Genomic DNA, 23,161 nt, shown 5'->3' with positions numbered 1-23,161 from the left:
ACTCCTACCCTCCAGCCTTTCTTTCCATCCTCCAAATATAATCACCTCTTGCTAGGTGCATTTTCAACCCCAGCCCTAACATGCTCTCCAAGTGGCCACCTATTACTTCCTTCTTCATCCTTCCACTCTGCACATGCACACTCCACTCTGTAATCCAGAGTCCAAACCCTTCCTTCTGTAAGTTTTTCACACACCTCAGCATTCTTTGTGTGCAGATTCTGCATCCTCTTTCCACCATGTGCATCCTCACTTTACAGCCCGCTTCCGCTCTTATCATGTTTTATCTCTTCTCTTCACATCTGCTTTCCATTTCCCCCATGATAATGTATATTTACTGAATCACCCCCATCCCGACTATCTACTTGATAACAGCTACTTTGACACCAGGCACCACAAAACGTCTGTACTTTGCTGTTATCTCCACACCAGCTCTTCATCCTTCATTTTGGAACTCCACCAGCTATATATGCTTTCCACCCTGCACTTGTACCATCCATCTGTCCTTCCTCTCTATCAATTCTCTACATCTGTGCCTCCCCTTCCAAGCAGAGCTCTTTGACTCAACTGCCCAAGTTCCATGTCCTCACTTCACCCTGTACATTTGCAGTTCCAATCTGCTTTATCGATTTTACACATACCACTTCTGCTTTCTGTGCAGTAGATCCACGCTGCATTCCTTGTAAATCATTTACATCTGCTTCCTAACAGTTGACTTTTAGCCCTCTTCATTGTCTCTCCAGGCTTTCCATAGGATATCCATCTTTTATATCACTCTCTGCATAATTTCTGTAGATAACCCTATTCGCTTGCATGCTACCAACTACATCACCTATGACTTTCAACATCTTGAAAATGCCAAAAGTGGGTAGGACTGGCCCAGGAAACTTTTATCCCATTGGCTATGGCATGCCCGGGAGTCATTCCCACCAATAAATTAGTGCCATGCATAAATGTGGCATCTCTAGGCATCCTCTTCATAACCCTCCCAGACCTGAGGAAGATAAGAAGAGGACTAAAACTGCTTTCCGTGCCCTGTGAAAAGCAATGAAGAAGTGGACCTGCTCTCTCTTGTACCCAGGACAAAGAAATTGACTCCAAGGATTGTAAGGCTGACATGTTCAAGCCACAGGGACACAACAAGCTACAAGAGACTTTTTCCTGCAACTGCCAAGCTGACCAGTGGCAACTGTACCTGGTCTGGACCCTGCTGTTGCCTTTTGCCTGGTACCCTGTTAGTCTCCAAGTGCCTCCCATGAGGTACTGGGGATCTTTAGACATACTTCTGTGGAGGATTCAGATTAAAGGAGTAAGTCAGAAGGTAAAATCTTTGTCCAGGACGAACCTGGTTGGTGTTCTAACCAATGCTTCATCGTGGCCAGCCTCAAATTGCACTTAAGTCGGGATCTACTGTGACATTGACTATCATGTGCGCTTTGTGCTTCTTCTTGTGCTATTCCTACTTATAAGTTTTAAAAAATGTATGTCTCTGGTTCCCTTATTGGATGTTTGCATTTTGTTTATTAAATTTTACTCTATTTTCATAATTCAGTGTGTGTTTTTTATTGTTTTCCATTTCCGCTTTATTACTGTTTTGGGATTGCATAAACAATTTACACATTGGGCATGGTTAAGCTTGTCTGCCCTGTCATACCTGCAAGGAGATGATGCTTTGGTTAATTTAGTGACTTTAAGGGTTCAGCCTGACAAGGGCTGTAAATGTCCTTTGAGGTGGGTAGTCACCCACCCCAAATAATCCAATTTATTAACATTCATAAACTCTATTCATACTTACTAAGCATCTTTGAGCACATCTTCTTATCTTAAACCCTGGCTAGATCATCATTCACACTTTACCCCATCCTCTTGCAATTAAAACCAAGTTTTAAGTAAAGATCACATAAATAATTATACCATTTAAATGCTGCCATTTAAAATGCTTCACATCATAGCTCACTGTCAGGTACTTGTACAGCACTCTCACTGCTTACTCATCACCCACAGTACCTAACCCTTACTCACATGCAATACATATTCACCTACAGCCACTTCTGTGATATACTTGCCACTCACTCTTTCTAATGCAGTGCCACTCACAGCACTACCTGATAGGCCACTCTTATCACCACTTGTGAAGAAGTACTTACAGTACCACTCCCTGACACTCTAAACCAACAGACAGCCACCAATGCTACTTATTCATTCCATCCATTTACTACAAAACACCATTCACACTAAACACCCACAACCACTCGCTACACCTCCATTTTCCTCAGTCGCTCAGTCTGTGAACATAACAGTGCATCAATGCTCGCATCACACAGTTACTCAGTATCTCTTAACTTCTGAACACCATTATTTCACACCAGTCTCTAGCACACACTGATGAAATACCCACTGACCACTCTTCAGTGATTCACATTCTTCTAATTTGACCACTCAAATCCCTCATTTTCACTACCATTCTCTTTTCCCTACTCACACTATCCACTTAAAGACACACACAATGCTTTTCACATATCTTACTACACCCCAGAAACTCACTTAACCCCAGAAACCTGTAAGTCAGTTGACCAGCCCCTCATCCATAGCTATTCACAACAAAACTATCATCTGTTACCCCAATCAGACTGAGAGTATTAACTACTGGCAGAATTCAGAAGTAATTTGATATCCACTAACAATGCTTATCCACACCCTTTCACCCATGGTTTCTCAATGTTCTCCCACTGTAATTACCATTTACCCATCACTGGTCACAGTCAGCCAACAAGAACAAAAACAGGGGATGGTTATTAAGATTGAGATAAGTATGCTAAAGATATTTAGTTCTATCTGGCCCCTGTAAAAAAAATGTTATAAGTGCAAAAAACCATGTTGTTAAGCAGTATATGAAAATCCATTCATTTAACATGATTATTTCAGTTTAGTCTAAAGTGATGTGACTTCATTTAGAATTGCAGTGATTCTATTTTACTCCACTGAAAGCTGCTGCTAACTATGCAACTTGAAATGGGGCCGACATTTCAAACCACACTTAAAAGCATGTTATTCCCCATTGAAATCTGCATGCACTTGGTGGAATTGTAATTTTACAGCAACAGTATGTCAGGTTGGTTTCTGACATGAACTAATTCAGGCCTTGTATGTTTATGCATAACAGTACGCTTCAGTTGGAGAGAAACCTAACACTGAGAATTACTTAAAGCAATCATCTTGGATTCTGTTAGGAGTAGAAAAAAACATATCCAGAAGTCCTCACGGAGTCACCTTGAAGCAATGAAACCACACCCTGAAGTACTCATTAATTTATTCTGTAGTAATACAAATACATCCTGAAGTAGTCATGAAGTAATCTGCTCCTGTCACCCCTAGTTGTCATGGGATCATCATTAAGTAATCTGCTCCCATCCCCTAGTTGTTATGAAGTCATTGTGAAGTAATCTGCTGTCATCCCCTAGTTATCATGGAGTCATCATTAAGTAATTTTCTCTCATCCCCTAGTTGTCATGGAGTCATTGTGAAGTAATCTACTTTCATCCCTGAGATGTCAAGGAGTCATCGTGAAGTAATCTGCTGTCATCCCCTAGTTGTCATGCAGTCATCCTGTAGTAGTTAGAGATAATCACACGTTTTCCAAGGGAGTAATCACAGCATCATCCTGGAGTAGTTGTTGTGATGACTCTGGAGTCATCTCATTTAAATATTTCGCCCTATACACATACTTCAGGATGGCTTGGGATGACTTCAGCAGATAATTACAGGAATAGCCCAGCTGAAGTCATCAGATGACTTCAGAATGACTCCAGGAAGATCTTCCTTTTTGACTTGGGAAGCCCTAATCTCTTCCGGGTCACCTGCTAATCCCACTGGCCACCTGCCTGGAATCATACAACCACCCGCACACACGCACAAACACACACAAACAACGGTCACAAGTATCTCCGATTAATTTATCTCAACACAAAGAAACTTGAACACATGCACGGGATGGCCTCCTTGAGCCCACAAGACTGATTCAAAAACTAACAACCACTGGATGACCCAGGTTCTTTTCACAGTAATTGTATTTTTAATTTCTTCACAAGTATTTTATCTAATCCACGAAAAAGCGTGATACTGATTAATGCACGAAAATATTAATAAGTCATGTGACCCGAGCTATGTTCACTTCTGTAGCTGGCTGTACTATCGCATACCACCAAGTATGACGAACAAAATGTAATAAATTTGAGTTAAAAAAACACCGGCTGAACACTAACCCTAGGTTCCGAAGCAGAGTACTGCTTGGCATAAAGCACTTCAAAGCCTCAGCTGGGCTTGTAAGCGCTATATAAATGGAATGGAATTACGATGCTTTATTTTTAGGGGGGGGCGGGCAAACGTTTTTTTTTTTTTTTTTTGATGAGGTTTAGCACATATATTTTAAAATGTAAGATTTTTTAATGCTGTTCCACATAAGCAAACAATCTTTTTATTTTATTTTTGCTGATGGGAGGGCATTGGTAAAAAGCACAGCACAAAGTAAAATAGACCAGACCAACTGGTAGATGCAGCCTGGGCAAGAAGGCACCGCATGGAGGTCACTGTAAGCACTGGCTCGCTACACCCGACACCACCACAAGCGGCCACGAGAGGGCGCCAGATTGTACTAAATGGCTGCAGGCACATCCTTCTTGCAAGGGATGGGGAACCGCCGGGGGGGGGGGCTAAATGTTGCCCCAGGCTCTGAAAATCTTTGTACCAGAGCTGCTTGCATCTAAACTTTGCAAAATAGAAATATGGAGCTCAAAATACAGAACTTTTGTCTACGGCAGTGAGAAGAAAAAATAGAACACACAGTGCGACACACTGCAGTGCTCGGTGCCACCAACTAACCATGGAAAGGACCAAAAAACCTGCAAGTTTTGAAAAATGATGACTCAGCTTGAAGGTCTCGCAGCACTAGGCCCGCCTTCTCAGATCTGGCCTCTCAGAGCCGTATAAGAGTCAGGGAGAGCTGGGGCAGGGCACAGAGAGCGGCTGGAGGGGCAGAGACGCAGCACGAGACCGACATGTGGACCCTCCTCCTGCTGGCCCTGCTCGTGGGCGTCCGGGCTGGTGAGTACCCCTGGGTGACCCCTCTCCATCTCACCGTCTCACCGACACTTCCAAACAACTTCTTTTATTTACTTAATCTACAATTGATAACGCACTCCATATAACTCTGCAATTGAGAATTTGAAGTTTATTATCCAACTTCTGCAAATTAAAGCCAGGATGATGTCAAATAACCGTGCATTATACATCAAACTTTCAGAAAACGTGTCACATAGACAGCTGAAATATGTCTTATCTAGGGCACTAAAATCCATAGGGTGATAGCAGGGACAGACAGACAGAGATGGGGGTAACCCGACTGGAGAGAGGTTAAGTGTAGGAAAGTACCATCTTGCCTGGCATGTTACCCCCATTTTTCACTGTATATATGTTGTTTTAGTTGTATGTGTCACTGGGACCCTGCCAGCCAGGGCCCCAGTGCTCATAAGTGTTCCCTGTGTGATGACTAACTGTCTCACTGAGGCTCTGCTGACCAGAACCTCAGTGGTTATGCTCTCTCTGCTTTCCTAATTGTCACTAACAGGCTAGTGACCAATTTCACCAATTCACATTGGCATACTGCAACACCCTTATAATTCCCTAGTATATGGTACTGAGGTACCCAGGGTATTGGGGTCCCAGGAGATCCCTATGGGCTGCAGCATTTCTTTTGCCACCCATAGGGAGCTCTGACAATTCTTACACAGGCCTGCCATTGCAGCCTGAGTGAAATAACGTCCACGTTATTTCACAGCCATTTACCACTGCACTTAACTAACTTATAAGTCACCTATATGTCTAACCATCACCTGGTAAAGGTTGGGTGCTAAGTTACTTAGTGTGTGGGCACCCTGGCACTAGCCAAGGTGCCCCCACATCGTTCAGGGCAAATTCCCCGGACTTTGTGAGTGCGGGGACACCATTAAATGTGTGCACTATACATAGGTCACTACCTATGTATAGCGTCACAATGGTAACTCCAAACATGGCCATGTAACATGTCTAAGATCATGGAATTGTCACCCCAATGCCAGAGACAATTCCATGATCCCCCGAGTCTCTAGAACAGACCCGGGTACTGCCAAACGGCCTTTCCCGGGGTTTCACTGCAGCTGCTGCTGCTGCCAACCCCTCAGACACGTTTCTGCCCTCCTGGGGTCCAGCCAGGCCTGGCCCAGGAAGGCAGAATAAAGGACTTTCTCAGAGACAGTGTGTTACACCCTCTCCCTTTGGAAAAAGGTGTCAGGGCTGGGGAGGAGTAGCTTCCCCCAGCCTCTGGAAATGCTTTAATGGACACAGATGGTGCCCATCTCTGCATAAGACAGTCTACACCGGTTCAGGGATCCCCCAGCCCTGCTCTGGCGCAAAACTGGACAAAGGAAAGGGGAGTGACCACTCCCCTGACCTGCACCTCCCAGGGGAGGTGTCCAGAGCTCCTCCAGTGTGCTCCAGACCTCTACCATCTTGGAAACAGAGGTGCTGCTGGCACACTGGACTGCTCTGAGTGGCCAGTGCCAGCAGGTGACGTCAGAGACTCCTTCTGATAGGCTCTTACCTGTGTTGCTAGCCTATCCTCCTTCCTAGGTAGCCAAACCTCCTTTTCTGGCTATTTAGGGTCTCTGCTTTGGGGAATTCTTTAGATAACGAATGCAAGAGCTCATCAGAGTTCCTCTGCATCTCTCTCTTCACCTTCGGTCAAAGGATCGACCGCTGACTGCTCAGGACGCCTGGAAAACCGCAACAAAGTAGCAAAGACGACTACTGCAACCTTGTATCGCCGATCCTGCCGCTTTCTCACCTGTTTCCTGGTGGTGCATGCTCTGGGGGTAGCCTGGCTCCTTCTTGCACCAGGAGCTCTGAAGAAATCTCCTGTGGGTCGACGGAATCTTCCACCTGCAACCGCAGGCAACAAAAGACTGCATCACCGGTCCTCTGGGTCCCCTCTCAGCACGACGAGCGTGGTCTCTGGAACTCAGCAACTCTGTCCAAGTGACTCCCACAGTCCAGTGACTCTTCAGTCCAAGTTTGGTGGAGGTAAGTCCTTGCCTCCCCACACTAGACTGCATTGCTGGGTACCGCGTGATTTGCAGCTGCTCCGGCTCCTGTGCACTCTTCCAGGATTTCCTTCGTACACAGCCAAGCCTGGGTCCCCAACACTCTAACCTGCAGTGCACAACCTCCTGAGTTGTCCTCCGGCGTCGTGGGACTCCCTTTTGTGTCTTTGGGTGAGCTCCAGTTCACTCCTCTTCCAAGTGCCTGTTCCGGTACTTCTGCGGGTGCTGCCTGCTTCTGTGAGGGCTCCCTGACTTGCTGGGCGCCCCCTCTCTCTCCTCATCCAAGTGGCGACATCCTGGTCCCTCCTGGGCCACAGCAGCATCCAAAAACCCTAACCGCGACCCTTGCAGCTAGCAAGGTTTGTTTGCGGTCTTTCTGCGTGGGAACACCTCTGCAAGCTTCTTCACGACATGGGACATCCATCCTCTAAAGGGGAAGTTTCTAGCCCTCTTCATTCTTGCAGAATCCACAGCTTCTACCATCCGGTGGCAGCTTCTTTGCACCCTCAGCTGGCATTTCCTGGGCATCTGCCCACTCTCGACTTTGTCGCGACTCTTGGACTTGGTCCCCTTGTTCCACAGGTACTCTCGTCCGGAAATCCACTTTGGTTGCATTGCTGGTGTTGGTCTTCCTGGCAGAATTCCCCTATCACGACTTCTGTGCTCTCTGGGGAACATAGGTGCACTTTACACCTACTTTTCAGGGTCTTTGGGTGGGCTATTTTTCTAACCCCCACAGTTTTCTTACATTCCCAGTGACCCTCTACAAGCTCACATAGGTTTGGGGTCCATTCGTGGTTCGCATTCCACTTTTGGAGTATATGGTTTGTGTTGCCCCTATACCTATGTGCTCCTATTGCAATCTACTGTAACTTTACATTGCTTGCATTACTTCCTTTTGCTATTACTGCATATTTTTGGTATTGTGTACATACATCTTGTGTATATTTGGCATCCTCATACTGAGGGTACTCACTGAGATACTTTTGGCATATTGTCATAAAAATAAAGTACCTTTATTTTTAGTATATCTGTGTATTGTGTTTTCTTATGATATTGTGCATATGACACCAGTGGTATAGTAGGAGCTTTGCATGTCTCCTAGGTCAGCCTAAGTTGCTCTGCTATAGCTACCTTCTATCAGCCTAAGCTGCTAGAAACACCTCTTCCACACTAATAAGGGATAACTGGACTTGGTACAGAGTGTAAGTACCCCTTGGTACCCACTACAAGCCAGGCCAGCCTCCTACATTAAGATGCAGATATAGACAGGGGTCAGACAGAGTGAGGGGTAACCAGAGGGGGTTCAGGGTTAGGATACACACAGACAGAGGTGAGACAGAGTGAGAGGTAACCAGAGGGGGGCAGGGTTAGGATACACACAGACAGAGGTGAGACAGCGAGAGGTAAGCAGAGGGTGGGGGGGGTCAGGGTTAGGATACACACAGACAGAGGTGAGACAGAGTGAGAGGTAACCAGAGGGGGGTCAGGGTTAGGATACACACAGACAGAGATGAGGAAGAGTGAGAGGTAACCGGGGGGGTCAGGGTTAGAATACAGACAGACAGAGGTGAGACAGGGAGAGGTAACCAGAGGGGGGCAGAGTTAGGATACACACACACAGAGGTGAGAGGTAACCAGATGGGCGTCAGGGTTAGGATACACACAGACAGAGGTGAGACCGAGTGAGAGGTAACCAGAAGGGGTCAGGGTTAGGATACACACGGACAGAGGTGAAACAGAGTGAGGGGTAACCAAAGGGGGGTGGGGTCAGGGTTAGGATACACACAGAGGTGAGGCAGGGAGAGGTAACAAGAGGGGGCCAGGGTTAGGATACACACAGACAGAGGTGACACAGAGTGAGAGGTAACCAGAGGGGGGCAGGGTTAGGATACACACAGACAGAGGTGAGACAGAGTGAGAGGTAACCAGAGGGGGGTCAGGGTTAGGATACACACAGACGGAGGTGAGACAGGGAGAGGTAACCAGAGGGGGTCAGGGTTAGGATACACACAGACAGAGGTGAGACAGAGTGAGAGGTAACCAGAGGAGGGGTCAGGGTTAGGATACACACAGACAGAGGGGAGAGGTAACCAGAAAGGGGGGGGGGGTCAGGGTTAGGATACACACAGACAGAGGTGAGACAGAGTGAGAGGTAACCAGAGGGGGGGCAGGGTTTGGATACACACAGACAGAGGTGAGACAGGGAGAGGTAACCAGAGGGGGGGGGTCAGGGTTAGGATACACACAGACAGAGGTGAGACAGAGTAAGAGGTAACCAGAGGGGGGGCAGGGTTAGGATACACACAGACAGAGGTGAGACAGCGAGAGGTAACCAGAGGGGGTCAGGGTTAGGATACACACAGACGGAGGTGAGACAGAGTGAGAGGTAACCAGAGGGGGTCAGGGTTAGGATACACACAGACAGAGGTGAGAGAGAGTGAGAGGTAACCAGAGGGGGTCAGGGTTCGGATACACACAGACAGAGGTGAGGCAGAGTGAGAGGTAACCAGAGGGGGTTCAGGGTTAGGATACACACAGATAGAGGTGAGACAGAGTGAGAGGTACCCAGAGGGGGGCAGGGTTAGGATACACACAGACAGAGGTGAGACAGAGTGAGAGGTAACCAGAGGGGGTCAGGGTTAGGATACACACAGACAGAGGTGAGACAGAGTGAGAGGTAACCAGAGGGGGTCAGGGTTAGGATACACACAGACAGAGGTGAGACAGGGTGAGAGGTAACCAGAGGGGGGGGTCAAGGTTAGGATACACACAGACAGAGGTGAGAGGTAACCAGAGGGGGGGTCAGGGTTAGGATACACACAGACAGAGGTGAGACAGAGTGAGAGGTAACCAGAGGGGGGGCAGGGTTCGGATACACACAGACAGAGGTGAGGCATAGTGAGAGGTAACCAGAGGGCGTCAGGGTTAGGATACACACAGACAGAGGTGAGACAGAGTGAGAGGTAACCAGAGGGGGCTCAGGGTTAGGACACACACAGACAGAGGTGAGAGAGAGGGAGAGGTAACCGGGGGGGGGGTCAGTGTTAGGACTCACACAGACAGAGGTGAGACAGGGAGAGGTAACCAGGGGGGGTCAGGGTTAGGATACACACAGACAGAGGTGAGACAGAGTGAGAGGTAACCAGAGAGAGGGGGGTCAGGGTTAGGATACACACAGACAGAGGTGAGACAGAGAGAGAGGTAACCAGAGGGGGTCAGGGTTAGGATACACACAGACAGAGGTGAGACAGAGAGAGAGATAACCAGAGGGGGTCAGGGTTAGGATACACACAGACAGAGGTGAGACAGGGAGAGGTAACCAGAGGGGATCAGGGTTAGGATACACAGGTTAGGATACACACAGACAGAGGTGAAACAGGGAGAGGTAACCAGAGGGGGTCAGGGTTAGGATACACACAGACAGAGGTGAGAGGTAACCAGAGGGGGGTCAGGGTTAGGATACACACAGAAAGAGGTGAGACAGAGTGAGAGGTAACCAGGGGGGGCAGGGTTAGGCTACACATAGACAGAGTGAAAGGTAACCAGAGGGGGGCAGGGTTAGGATACACACAGACAGAGGTGAGACAGAGTGAGAGGTAACCAGATGGGGGGTCAGTGTTAGGATACACACAGTCAGAGGTGAGAGGTAACCAGAGGGGGGGTCAGGGTTAGGATACACACAGACAGAGGTGAGACAGAGTGAGAGGTAACCAGAGGGGGGGCAGGGTCGGATACACACAGACAGAGGTGAGACAGAGTGAGAGGTAACCAGAGAGGGCCAGGGTTAGGATACACACAGACAGAGGTGAGACAGGGAGAGGTAACCAGAGGGGGGCAGGGTTAGGATACACACAGAGAGAGGTGAGACAGGGAGAGGTAACCAGGGGAGGTGTCAGGGTTAGGATACACACAGACAGAGGTGAGACAGAGTGAGAGGTTACCGGGGGAGGGGGGGGTCAGGGTTCGGATACACACAGACAGAGGTGAGACCGAGTGAAAGGTAACCAGAGGTAGGGGGGTCAGGGTTATGATACACACAGACAGAGGTGAGACAGGGAGAGGTAACCAGAGGAGGGTCAGGGTTAGGATACACACATACAGAGGTGAGACAGAGTGAGAGGTAACCGGGGGAGGGGGGGTCTGGGTTAGGATACACACAGACCGAGGTGAGACAGAGTGAAAGGTAACCAGAGGGGGCTCAGGGTTAGGATACACACAGACAGAGGTGAGACAGGGAGAGGTAACCAGAGGGGTCAGGGTTAGGATACACACAGACAGAGGTGAGACAGGGAGAGGTAACCAGAGGGGGGCAGGGTTAGGATACACACAGACAGAGGTGAGAGGTAACCAGAGGAGGGTCAGGATTAGGATACACACAGACGGAGGTGAGGCAGGGAGAGGTAACCAGATGGGGGTCAGGGTTAGGATACACACAGACAGAGGTGAGACACTGAGAAGTAACCAGAGTGGGGCAGGGTTAGGATACACACAGACAGAGGTGAGACAGAGTGAGAGGTACCCAGAGGGGGGCAGGGTTAGGATATACACAGACAGAAGTGAGACAGAGTGAGAGGTAACCAGAGGGGGTCAGGGTTAGGATACACACAGACGGAGGTGAGACAGAGTGAGAGGTAACCAGAGGAGGGTCAGGGTTAGGATACACACAGACGGAGGTGAGACAGAGTGAGAGGTAACCAGAGGGGGTCAGGGTTAGGATACACACAGACAGAGGTGAGACAGAGTGAGAGGTAACCAGAGGGGGTCAGGGTTAGGATACACACAGACGGGGGTGAGACAGAGTGAGAGGTAACCAGAGGGGGGCAGGGTTAGGATACACACAGACAGAGGTGAGACAGACTGAGAGGCAACAGGGGGTTCAGGGTTAGGATACACACAGACAGAGGTGAGACAGAGGGAGAGGTAACCAGAGAGGGTCAGGGTTAGGATACACACAGACAGAGGTGAGACAGAGTGAGAGGTAACCGGGGGGGGGGGGGTCAGGGTTAGGATACAGACAGAGGTGAGACAGAGTGACAGGTAACCAGAGGGGGTCAGGGTTAGGATACACACAGACAGAGGTGATACAGAGTGAGGGGTAACCAGAGGGGGGGTCAGGGTTAGGATACACACACACACACAGGTGAGACAGAGTAAGAGGTAACCAGAGGGGGTCAGGGTTAGGATACATACAGACAGAGGTGAGACAGAGTAAGAGGTAACCAGAGGGGTGCAGGGTTAGGATACACACAGACAGAGGTGAGACAGAGTGAGAGGTAACCAGAGGGGGGGTCAGGGTTAGGATACACACAGACAGAGGTGAGACAGAGTAAGAGGTAATCAGAGGGGGGCAGCGTTAGGATACACACAGACAGAGGTGAGACAGGGAGAGGTAACCAGAGGAGGGTCAGGGTTAGGATACACACAGACAGAGGTGGGACAGAGTGAGAGGTAACCGGGGGAGGGGGGGTCAGGGTTAGGATACACACAGACCGAGGTGAGACAGAGTGAAAGGTAACCAGAGGGGGCTCAGGGTTAGGATACACACAGACAGAGGTGAGACAGGGAGAGGTAACCAGAGGGGGGCAGGGTTAGGATACACACAGACAGAGGTGAGACAGAGTGAGAGGTAACCACAGGGGGTCAGGGTTAGGATACACACAGACAGAGGTGAGACACGGAGAGGTAACCGGGGGGGGCAGGGTTAGGATACACACAGACAGAGGTGAGAGGTAACCAGAGGGGTCAGGGTTAGGATACACACAGACAGAGGTGAGGCAGGGAGAGGTAAACAGAGGGGGGCAGGGTTAGGATACACACAGACAGAGGTGAGAGGTAACCAGAGGGGGTCAGGGTTAGGATACACACAGACAGAGGTGAGACAGAGTGAGAGGTAACCAGAGTGGGGCAGGGTTAGGATACACATAGACAGAGGTGAGACAGAGTGAGAGGTACCCAGAGGGGGGCAGGGTTAGGATACACACAGCCAGAGGTGAGACAGAGTGAGAGGTAACCAGAGGGGGTCAGGGTTAGGAAACACACTGACGGAGGTGAGACAGAGTGAGAGGTAACCAGAGGAGGGTCAGGGTTAGGATACACACAGACGGAGGTGAGACAGAGTGAGAGGTAACCAGAGGGGGTCAGGGTTAGGATACACACAGACAAAGGTGAGACAGAGTGAGAGGTAACCAGAGGGGGTCAGGGTTAGGATACACACAGACGGAGGTGAGACAGAGTGAGATGTAACCAGAGGGGGGCAGGGTTAGGATACACACAGACAGAGGTGAGACCGAGTGAGAGGTAACGGGGGGGGTCAGGGTTAGGATACACACAGACAGAGGTGAGACAGAGGGAGAGGTAACCGGGGGGGGGGTCAGAGTTAGGATACAGACAGAGGTGAGACAGAGTGACAGGTAACCAGAGGGGGTCAGGGTTAGGATACACACAGACAGAGGTGATACAGAGTGAGGGGTAACCAGAGGGGGGGTCAGGGTTAGGATACACACAGACAGAGGTGAGACAGAGTGAGAGGTAACCAGAGGGGGGGTCAGGGTTAGGATACACACAGACAGAGGTGAGACAGAGTAAGAGGTAACCAGAGGGGGTCAGGGTTAGGATACACACAGACAGAGGTGAGACAGAGTGAGAGGTAACCGGGGGGAGCCAGGGTTAGGATACACACACACAGAGGTGAGACAGAGTGAGAGGTAACCGGAGGGGGGTCAGGGTTAGGATACACACAGACAGAGGTTGTAGAAGCCTAATTATTCAGCACCCATTCAGGATACAAACGACCGTTAGCCAGCTCTTCTAGATAAACATAATATCAATTTATTAGGGATAGAATAGAAAGACATGTACATGGAGGATGCTCTGTACTAGTGTACACTCGAGCAGCCTAATACAAGGAAGTAATACATGATCTTTTATAGTATTAAACCACAAACATAATTCAACGTCTTATTGGTTCTTTGGCTTTGACGTATGATTGACGCATGACTACTTCTCCATTATGGCTGAGGTCGTTTTTCCTATCATACTATATATAGTAACAAAAAGCATAGAAAAGGATTTTACACAAGGTGGCCTACGTGCCTAATATCACATGGTCCATCTTGTGACAGAACTCGAGAACATCACGTACTCAGACTGGTACTTTCCAGAAGGGAGATTGCTTCAGCTAGCATGCAATGACGAGGATCTTTCATGATGTCTGTTCAGAGGGCAAGCCTTGCAACATAATGCGTTCCTAGCAGTAGCGAATTACATTTGTAGGCCTCTTTACTTAATGATAGGCCTGTGCAGAGATTGTCATTGTGTATCACAGGGGCCACTAGGCATAGCATACCTAAGACCTGTAAAATGCGATTCCACATTCCGCCCTCTGATACTCAATGACAAATCTAAGGGTCATGGTGTATTTCTCTCATTTATACCTCTTGCTTGTCCCTGTTGTCATCCTTATATCTTTTTCTTTGATAATGTGTGTGTTTCTGGTGACAGTTTCTTTTTTTTTTTTTTTTTTTTTTTTCAAGAGTAGGGCCAGGAAGGATGGACAAACTGGTATGAGCACACATATCGTTATCAGTGCCACGATCCCTATCGCTAGTACCTCTACCAACCAGGTACCCCAACCCCTGAACCATGCTGCTACTCGATCCAGCATTCCTCTGACGTCTGTCCCATCTGCCACTTTCCCAGCTCCTTCTTCTTCCTTTTTTATATCCTCTATTTCCTTTCTTATATTCCCCACGTTGGTGTCCTCTTCCTGCGCACCCCGCCAAGTGTTCTCTTTTCCCCCTTCTGTAATTCTGTTCTATGTGCCATTTTTGGTAGCACAAATGCTAAGTAGCAGGTACCTTGCCAACCTGCTGGCAATTTAAAAAATGCAGATGTCCCACATATAATAAATATTCCTTTGGGAGGTGTCAGGCCTATGGACAAGCCTGTTGTGTCATTTCTTTTGTAGTCCAGGCTCAAAGTTGTATTGCAAATACTATGTCCCACATCAATTCCGTGTTTGCTAGTGTTTGCGTTACCTCTTGAGCATTTGAAACACCATGGTGCCTTTATTTCTGTATCTATGGCCAGGCATGGTATTCGTTGTTCTGAGCCATGATCCCTTTCAGTGTAACCCTTCCCTCTTTCTGTTGTAAATGCATTCAATACATTCTCTTCTTCTTTTTTTTTTTAAATTCTAATCTCCTACACTTCTTTCTTCTCCTTCTATCTTCTTCCTTCAATTTATTTGACACTCTTTCTACCAATTTTCCTTGCATATCACCTACATAAGGTTCATCTTCCAAACCATACTCATCCCTTTTTCTCCTCATTTCTTCATTTAAGTGTAATTTCTTTTCTCCTGGCTAGTGGTCGGTAGGTGGGTACCTATATAACAATCAGACACATTTGCTAGTTCTTTGTACATTGATACCATTTGCACAAATGTATTGTCCTTATAATCTTCTCCATCTTCTTTCCATTTTGTATATTTCACCCATTTTGTTTTATCCTCCACCCTCTCATATTATTTTGAGATATTGTTGTTCTCACCACCTGTTGTTCTTTCACCTTGGCCATTTTTGGGGATGTAGTGTTCCTGGTCGAGCCATGGAATGTGTATGTCGTCTTTATATACTATCAGTATTGTTGTTATTACTATAGCTGCTACTGGGGTGAGTAATGCTGTGACCACCACAGGCCACTTCTTCTGCTCCTTTTTCTTATGTTGTAATCTTAAATCCATGTCGCCTTATAGGGTGTGGTCAGATGTGGCTAGCACTTGAAACCAGTTCTATTGGTATGTAACCTTTGGTACCTCCTTATTCCTGTAGGAGTGCCACACGAGTAGTCTATTCCTTCTGTATATTTTCAGGGCGACGTTGAATGCTATTTGACACTTGTAGTTAAGCAGAGTATAAAGGGATGAATCCCAGTGTCCAGTTCTAAGGGAGTTGAATGCGATAGTCCCGAGGGATGGCCCTTTTGTCCTATTTTTTGCTATATTCCTAATTGGAAGAGGCACCTCCCAATGGGGCTACAAACCGCACTGATCCTAGTGACCAGCCGCTTCCGTAGGACTGGGATCTGTACCTCTTGGCGCAACTTTTTCTAGCGGACTTTTAGTATTCTGTTCATTTATATCCTGATGTCTTTAATACTTAAGTGGCCTTGCTTGACTCTCCGACTCCTGTGGAGAGTAGCACGAGCAGTTCTGAAAGAATATCCTGGTGTCTTGAGGACCCGCTTGCACCCTCCGACTCCTGTGGGATTGCAGCACGAGCAGTCCAAGAACAATGCTCTGGTGTACTGGGGAACCCGCTTACACTCTCCGACTCCTGTGGGAGTGTAGCACGAGCAGTTCCGTCAGTGTTGACTGGTGGCGCTTGTCGAACGAAGGTTGTACCGCTGTGGTGAAGGTGGCATTACTCTCATTGGCAACTTTGTTGGCGGCTGGTCGTCCTTTGGTCCAGCGGCCTTCTTGGTGTGTGAGGTATGGACCCAGGATGTGATGCCCTCACACTTGACTGCTGTGGCTGTTGTCAACAGGACTTGGTATGGTCCCCTCCACCGTAGTTGAAGGCAGTGACGTCTGGTGTGGCCTTTACCCACACCCAGTCTACAGGATGCAGTTGTGTTCCGGTGGTGTACCTTCTTGGTGTAATAGCTGTGGATCCAGGAGGTCATTCCCTCCTACTTTTCAGGAGACCCAAGCCCAATCTCCCTGTTGGAGATCATGTCCAGGTAGTGCTGTCCAGCCAGGAAGGGCCTGCAGCACCTAATGCTGAAGGTAAGGCAAACTGCTGTCAAAATGTCCTATCAGATAATAACTTCTCAGCACCAGACATGTTCATAGGCCAGTCAAACAGTATCTCAGTCGGTGCTCACTTTGACAACTTTGTCAAGGGTGCCTTTCTTGACCAATGAAGCAAGCGGTATTGCATCAATCTAGAACCGCTCAGCAGATGCACAAAATCTTATAAAGGGACATATCTGACTTGTTTATGGGGTAACTAGCACACTCTTAAACTCAAATAAACACTAAAAAATAAATAACAATTACACTCAGTAACAGTGGAATATTCACATACAGCCAGTATAATTTTTTAACATAGCATTGTATCCTATTATTCTATTTCAACACCCTGAATATCTGCATCAATACTGGAAGGGTTGGGACTTTGCAGGCATCACTGCCATCAGAAGTCACTTCCCCTTTCTCGTACAAGTGTGATGTTCTGAAATGCTGATGTTCCTTTAAGATATTATATTTATTTTATTTATTTATATTTGGCACCCTCATCATCAGAGGTATATTACTCATAGCTGTATTGCCGTACTACATAGCACATCCTAAGGTAGTAATAACTCTATCCTAATATAGGTATTTTCAATACCCAAAACCAGTTTTTGAGAATATTTAGTTGCAATCTACCAACACATGAAGGCAATCCATTTCACTGCGCTCATTTAAGATGTACCACGGAAGACTCCCATTAATTATGAAAACATAAAACGTAACATAGACAGACGGATACAGAAACCACATCTTCTCGTCCATGTTCTGAAACCTAGGGAAAAACATGGATAGAAAAATACTCCTACGTAGATACATACATCCTGCGTCCAGGGTGTATATAAAAAAAAAATCCTATTCCATTCAGCTGTACATTTATTTTACATTTCTACTTGGAACGTCATGGTAACATATCGCAACAATCCGTGGCTTTGCCCTTGGAGTCATGCCCAGAGTCTGTGGTTTTCAGAAATGGGGAAGGTAATCTTAACTGCTACAATTTAATATAGGGACGGGACCTGGCAGATAAATGCACAAAATAAAATACCATAAAAATAAAACACATTTGTGACAAATGTGCTGCATTTATACCCATTCATTGCCCTTTTGACACCCTTGTTGCACTCACATGACTTCAACATACTACATGTACTGCAGATGTTTAAACATCCACTTGTGTTATTTTCTTTTAGCCTCTCATTAAGTGAAATCGATCAGTCACTAACACGTCATGTGTAATTATTATTACTGCACTAATGTGTTTATTTTAAATATCAATACACCTTAGTAGAAATTTGCTATTACATCATTAACTCACTCTACACCCCAACAACAACCCACATTTTATATATCTGTTATTTCCTTCTATTATTTACAATTCATCACATTTAACACTTCTTTTAATTTCTATATCTCTTCTTTCATTGAACATGACTAAATTATTAGTATGTACTCTATAGAGCTATGAAGAAATACACAACCAGGGGTATGGAACTACAAATAAAAGCAACATTTTGTTATTCCTTGCTTTCAAAATACCTTCACAAACAATGTAACTAGGAAAGAAACATTCTGCTAAACTACCATGATGTTTTAGGTGTCATTTCTTTGAAGCATCATTTAGTAAAATGTGCGGATGCATGGTGGTATTTCCAACATTTATATTCATAACAGGAAAAATCAATGTAACCTTTTCATCAAAGTTACACATTGCCATAGTAGTTCCTGGCATGAACAAAACTACTTTGTGCCAAAACTACTTTGTGCCAATATTCTTCGTATGGAAGAGCAGAATGGTGTCACTACCACTGAAGCCAGCCAATAAACAGAGAGACAGAATTCAAATAACAAAAGATCTGTGATAACCAGTTTATGGCCGAATTCTCAAAGAAAATCACAAAGTACACCCATGGTATCTGTTCCTGCATTAGTGCAAATTTACGGCTTTTATACATGCGCTAGCATTTAATGAGGCAGACCAGGAAATCGAACTCCTAGACAATATTTGTAAACACCATTTTAGCAGGAGGAAAATATGCATGTCTTTTTACAGGACAAGTAGACTGATGACACAAACTGTCCCATGGACAATTTAGACATTTTATAAAATTCCACACTCCTGACAACATATTGTTAACTGCTGCAAATGAATCCTCTGTTCCCTCCAGACTAAATTTGTTCACTGTAAGAATTTTGGCAACCTTTGCATGGGTCAAATATTTTTAAATGTAATCCCTACATAAGAAAGTTCTAATTTGTTGTACACCTGTGGTTCCTAACCTTTTTACTCCTGGGGACCACCAGTGAAACGTTACTGGAAGCCAGGTACCCCCACGCAATTTGCACAATTTAAATTTCAAACATGAAATCATTCTTTTTATATTGAAAAAATATGCAAAAATCTAAACATTTTATTGGAAATGTTGGTGCTGCATCTTGGCGACCAACTTTTCAATTTTTAACCATAAGTGCCTCTCTTCTCTCCCTATCCTTTTTGTCACATTTAATTAATTTTTATTATAGCATCTCTCATACCAGTGTAGGTGTTGGAGCACTTTACAGCACTTTAAAATGAAAGACTGGGAAAAAAACAGCTTTCTAATTTGTGCTATTCAGTTGGCATGCAGCTCCTTAATTGCAGTTCATAGCTCAATGTGCTAGATTACTATTATGAACTGTACAGTAACTAAAGAATCTCTGTGACAAAAGCAGTAACCCACTGTGCCATCCACTGCCACTGTCCAAAACTCTCATTCCTCCCCAGCAGGTACATTAATCACTGGAGTTATCTTGACGCTTTTATTTTTTTTTTGTACAATGCTCTTTGCAGTACTTTTAAAGCAAATAACAAGTAATAAAGTCTGAATTTTGTGTCTTATTACGTGTGATAACTTAACAATTAAACTTAAATTTTCTACAGTGTGTAAGCATGTTACAGCCATCCCTTGTCTACTTGCAAACCTTTCCCATACTCAGTGTAGTGTCAAATTATAGTGTAGTAATTGGAGTAGTGGCCACATATTTCAGGCCAGTGTATCGCCTTCTTACAATCCTCCCACCAATCTCATGGTACAATAATGCTAAACAATGTATCCAGATCCTTCCAAAGCAGCCCTTCCCATGGCTATTATTCTGTTTAACTCTGTACATTTTTATGTACGTCGAGAGACTGTCTCTTGTGATCTCCAGCTGTGTGTTTGTATTGCTGAGCACCTCCTTCCACATCTTGATGTTATGCATTGTGTGATGTGCATACGTGGACATATCCCATAGTAAATTGTGTGATCCCTCTCGCCCCTTGCCAATACATTTTTCCATTTAATTTGATATCTGTTCGTACTTCTGTTCATTTTTTTCTTATTGCATTAGCCACTTCCTCTTTACCCTGGCTATGGAATAACTGTCTAATTCTTTCACAAGGTCTCTTACGTTTTGCTTTTATTTTTCACTTCCTCATCCATCAAACGCCATTCCAGGGTGCGGCTTTCACGTTCCGTCTCTGCCTGCTGTTGTAGAGGCAGCTCAGAGTGTTTGGTCCCTGCTGTGGTGCCCTCACGCTGTAGTGTATTTCCCAAATGTCTTCAAACAAAATCGATATTTTGTTCCTGTGACTGTGCACTTGTCACAGGAAGAGAGCTTGACAAGCCCCTATGGATTTTTTTTTTTATCCTCCACATACAGGACAGCCCCACATTCAATGCACATCCCATATGCAACTAGCATGTAGGCAGCATTGTAAAGCACCACACATGTCCGCAAAGCTACAGAAACACTACTGTCATTTTCCTTGCAAAGTCAAAGTCTAAGTACAGTAGTGCCTATAGGCCTTCTTTCGCCTCTATTTGGTACGCTGGACTGTCCTTGGGGCTATGTTGATGTGTCTCTACTTTGCCTTTACTAAGAGGGTTCCTCGTGACTGTCTTACCCTAGCCTTTTGTTACATAACACGAAGACAATTACAATCGTTCCAGAAAACAGTAGGATGTCGGTGTATTTTTTTTACACCGCTCATACCCCGTGACACAGAAGGGATAACAATGGGTATATTCACACACGCAGCCTCTCTTTGCCAGCCGCAATTATTGATTAGTAAAAGCAGGAAGCAAGCCGGTCTGCATCCATGCCACAATTTCAGCCAGCCATGTCCACCTTAGCTCACAAAAAGTTTGAAATCAGACAGTACCCAAGGTGCTAGTGACGGCGTCCACACTGGCGTCCTTTGGGGTGAATCAAGAGATGACAGAATAGTCAGGAGGGACAGGGTGCGGCTGTATGATATTGGAAGCTGGACCAGATCCTTGGCCAGTGACACGCAGATAATGCAATAGCGGTGAACAAGTCAAGCAACCACATGTGACGGCAGAACCATAGACAAGGGTCACAGTACAATTAGCCCTGTGGGGTGATCCTACTCCCAACCCTTGTATCAATATGTAGTGAGTGCAGGGGGGGTGTTTGTACTGTGTGATGTTTGCAGATTAAATCAGTCAATTGTCATAAAAATCTGTATTATGTCGCCCATGAGTCCACCCACCTAGTCTTAAATTTTCTAAAAATTCTTATCCTAAATCGCAAATGCATGAAGTCAAAATAAATTACAGTACACCACCTTGTTGTCAACCCTTCCTTCATCAATCAAAAACCACTTTCGCACACACACGTATTTATATCTCAAAAACCACTTTCAGACACACACACGTATTTATACCTCAAAAACCACTTTTGCACACACATGGATTTATACCTCAAAAACCACTTTCGCACACACACAGATTTATAACTCAAAAACCACTTTTACACACACATTGATTTATACCTCAAAAACCACTTCTACAGTTTACACCATTTCACATGAGTAGCCGATAGTTCAATATGCCATAAGCATTGTTCAAAGAGCTGCAATATTACAGGAAACAGATAACATAACAATTTTTTTTAACACAACAAACAGAGCCTGCCTGCTCCACTGGAATGAACCACAATCATCCAGTTACTGGAATGAAACACTATCACTCCTATAAACACAAGGAAGCTGAAATCACATGCCAGTTCCTCTTAAATGTACACATAGAACCTGGAACGGACTACTACCATCCCATATCTGGGCAACGCCCTTTTACAACACCCTCTCTGACCAGAGTTATCCGCCCCAGCCCCTCCGGCTGGGGACCTCAAACAGCGACTCGCACTGTGTTCTGAAGCAACACCGCTAGTTGCCTCTATTCCTCGGACATCTTTTCTTTTTAACAGTAACAAGCTACATGAAATACAGGAAGCTATTCTAAGTATACAGCTGCAGCGCAGGGAGGAAGGAAATGGTGTAATACAATGGAAGAACCAAATTAACACAGAATGCTAGCAGCCCGCGGACGGTTATAGTTAACTATCTGAATGTTTTCACGAGGTGCATTATCGGAGCCCGCAACAGAGGACAACAGAGGAAGAAATGCCCTTGGCATGCCACCGGAGACAGAGAAATAAAAACAAATATCATTACAAAAAGCTGGCTAAGGGGTACGGCAAAATAGAAATATTAACCATAAATGCATAACCACTGTATGCAGGAAACATATTAACGAAACACCCCAGTTACCTCCCTGTTTCGCAATATTTACACCGGAAAAACAGTAGAGCAAACAGCGAGAGCAGGACCACGAAGCAGCAATAGATACTCACGACAGCTCCAAACTCCGTCGCAGGAGGGGCCCTGTCCAATGGGTCAGCTGTCGCCCCAACCGAAACAGGAGCCGGGCTGAAGGAAACTATTCGCTGAACGAGACCGCAATTCTTCCATTCTCCACCAAATGTAGAAGCCTAATTATTCAGCACCCATTCAGGATACAAACGACCGTTAGCCAGCTCTTCTAGATAAACATAATATCAATTTATTAGGGATAAGAATAGAAAGACATGTACATGGAGGATGCTCTGTACTAGTGTACACTCGAGCAGCCTAATACAAGGAAGTAATACATGATCTTTTATAGTATTAAACCACAAACATAATTCAACGTCTTATTGGTTCTTTGGCTTTGACGTATGATTGACGCATGACTACTTCTCCATTATGGCTGAGGTCGTTTTTCCTATCATACTATATATAGTAACAAAAAGCATAGAAAAGGATTTTACACAAGGTGGCCTACGTGCCTAATATCACATGGTCCATCTTGTGACAGAACTCGAGAACATCACGTACTCAGACTGGTACTTTCCAGAAGGGAGATTGCTTCAG

General features: G+C 45.9%; 1 protein-coding gene across 1 annotated transcript in view; it reads left to right on the top strand.

Annotated features, from left to right (window-relative positions):
- Positions 1-5,024: 5,024 nt before the first annotated feature.
- Positions 5,025-23,161, top strand: part of LOC138267778 (mast cell protease 2-like) — a 127,816-nt gene continuing 109,679 nt past the window's right edge. Inside the window, exon 1 of the mRNA XM_069216978.1 lies at positions 5,025-5,097. Within this exon, the coding sequence (XP_069073079.1) occupies positions 5,052-5,097 (46 nt within the window). The 5' untranslated portion in view covers positions 5,025-5,051. The remainder of the gene's footprint in view (positions 5,098-23,161) is intronic.

Source organism: Pleurodeles waltl, chromosome 12 (genome assembly GCF_031143425.1).
Source record: "Pleurodeles waltl isolate 20211129_DDA chromosome 12, aPleWal1.hap1.20221129, whole genome shotgun sequence".
Taxonomy (NCBI): domain Eukaryota; kingdom Metazoa; phylum Chordata; class Amphibia; order Caudata; family Salamandridae; genus Pleurodeles; species Pleurodeles waltl.
This window is presented reverse-complemented; position numbering and strand designations above follow the sequence as displayed.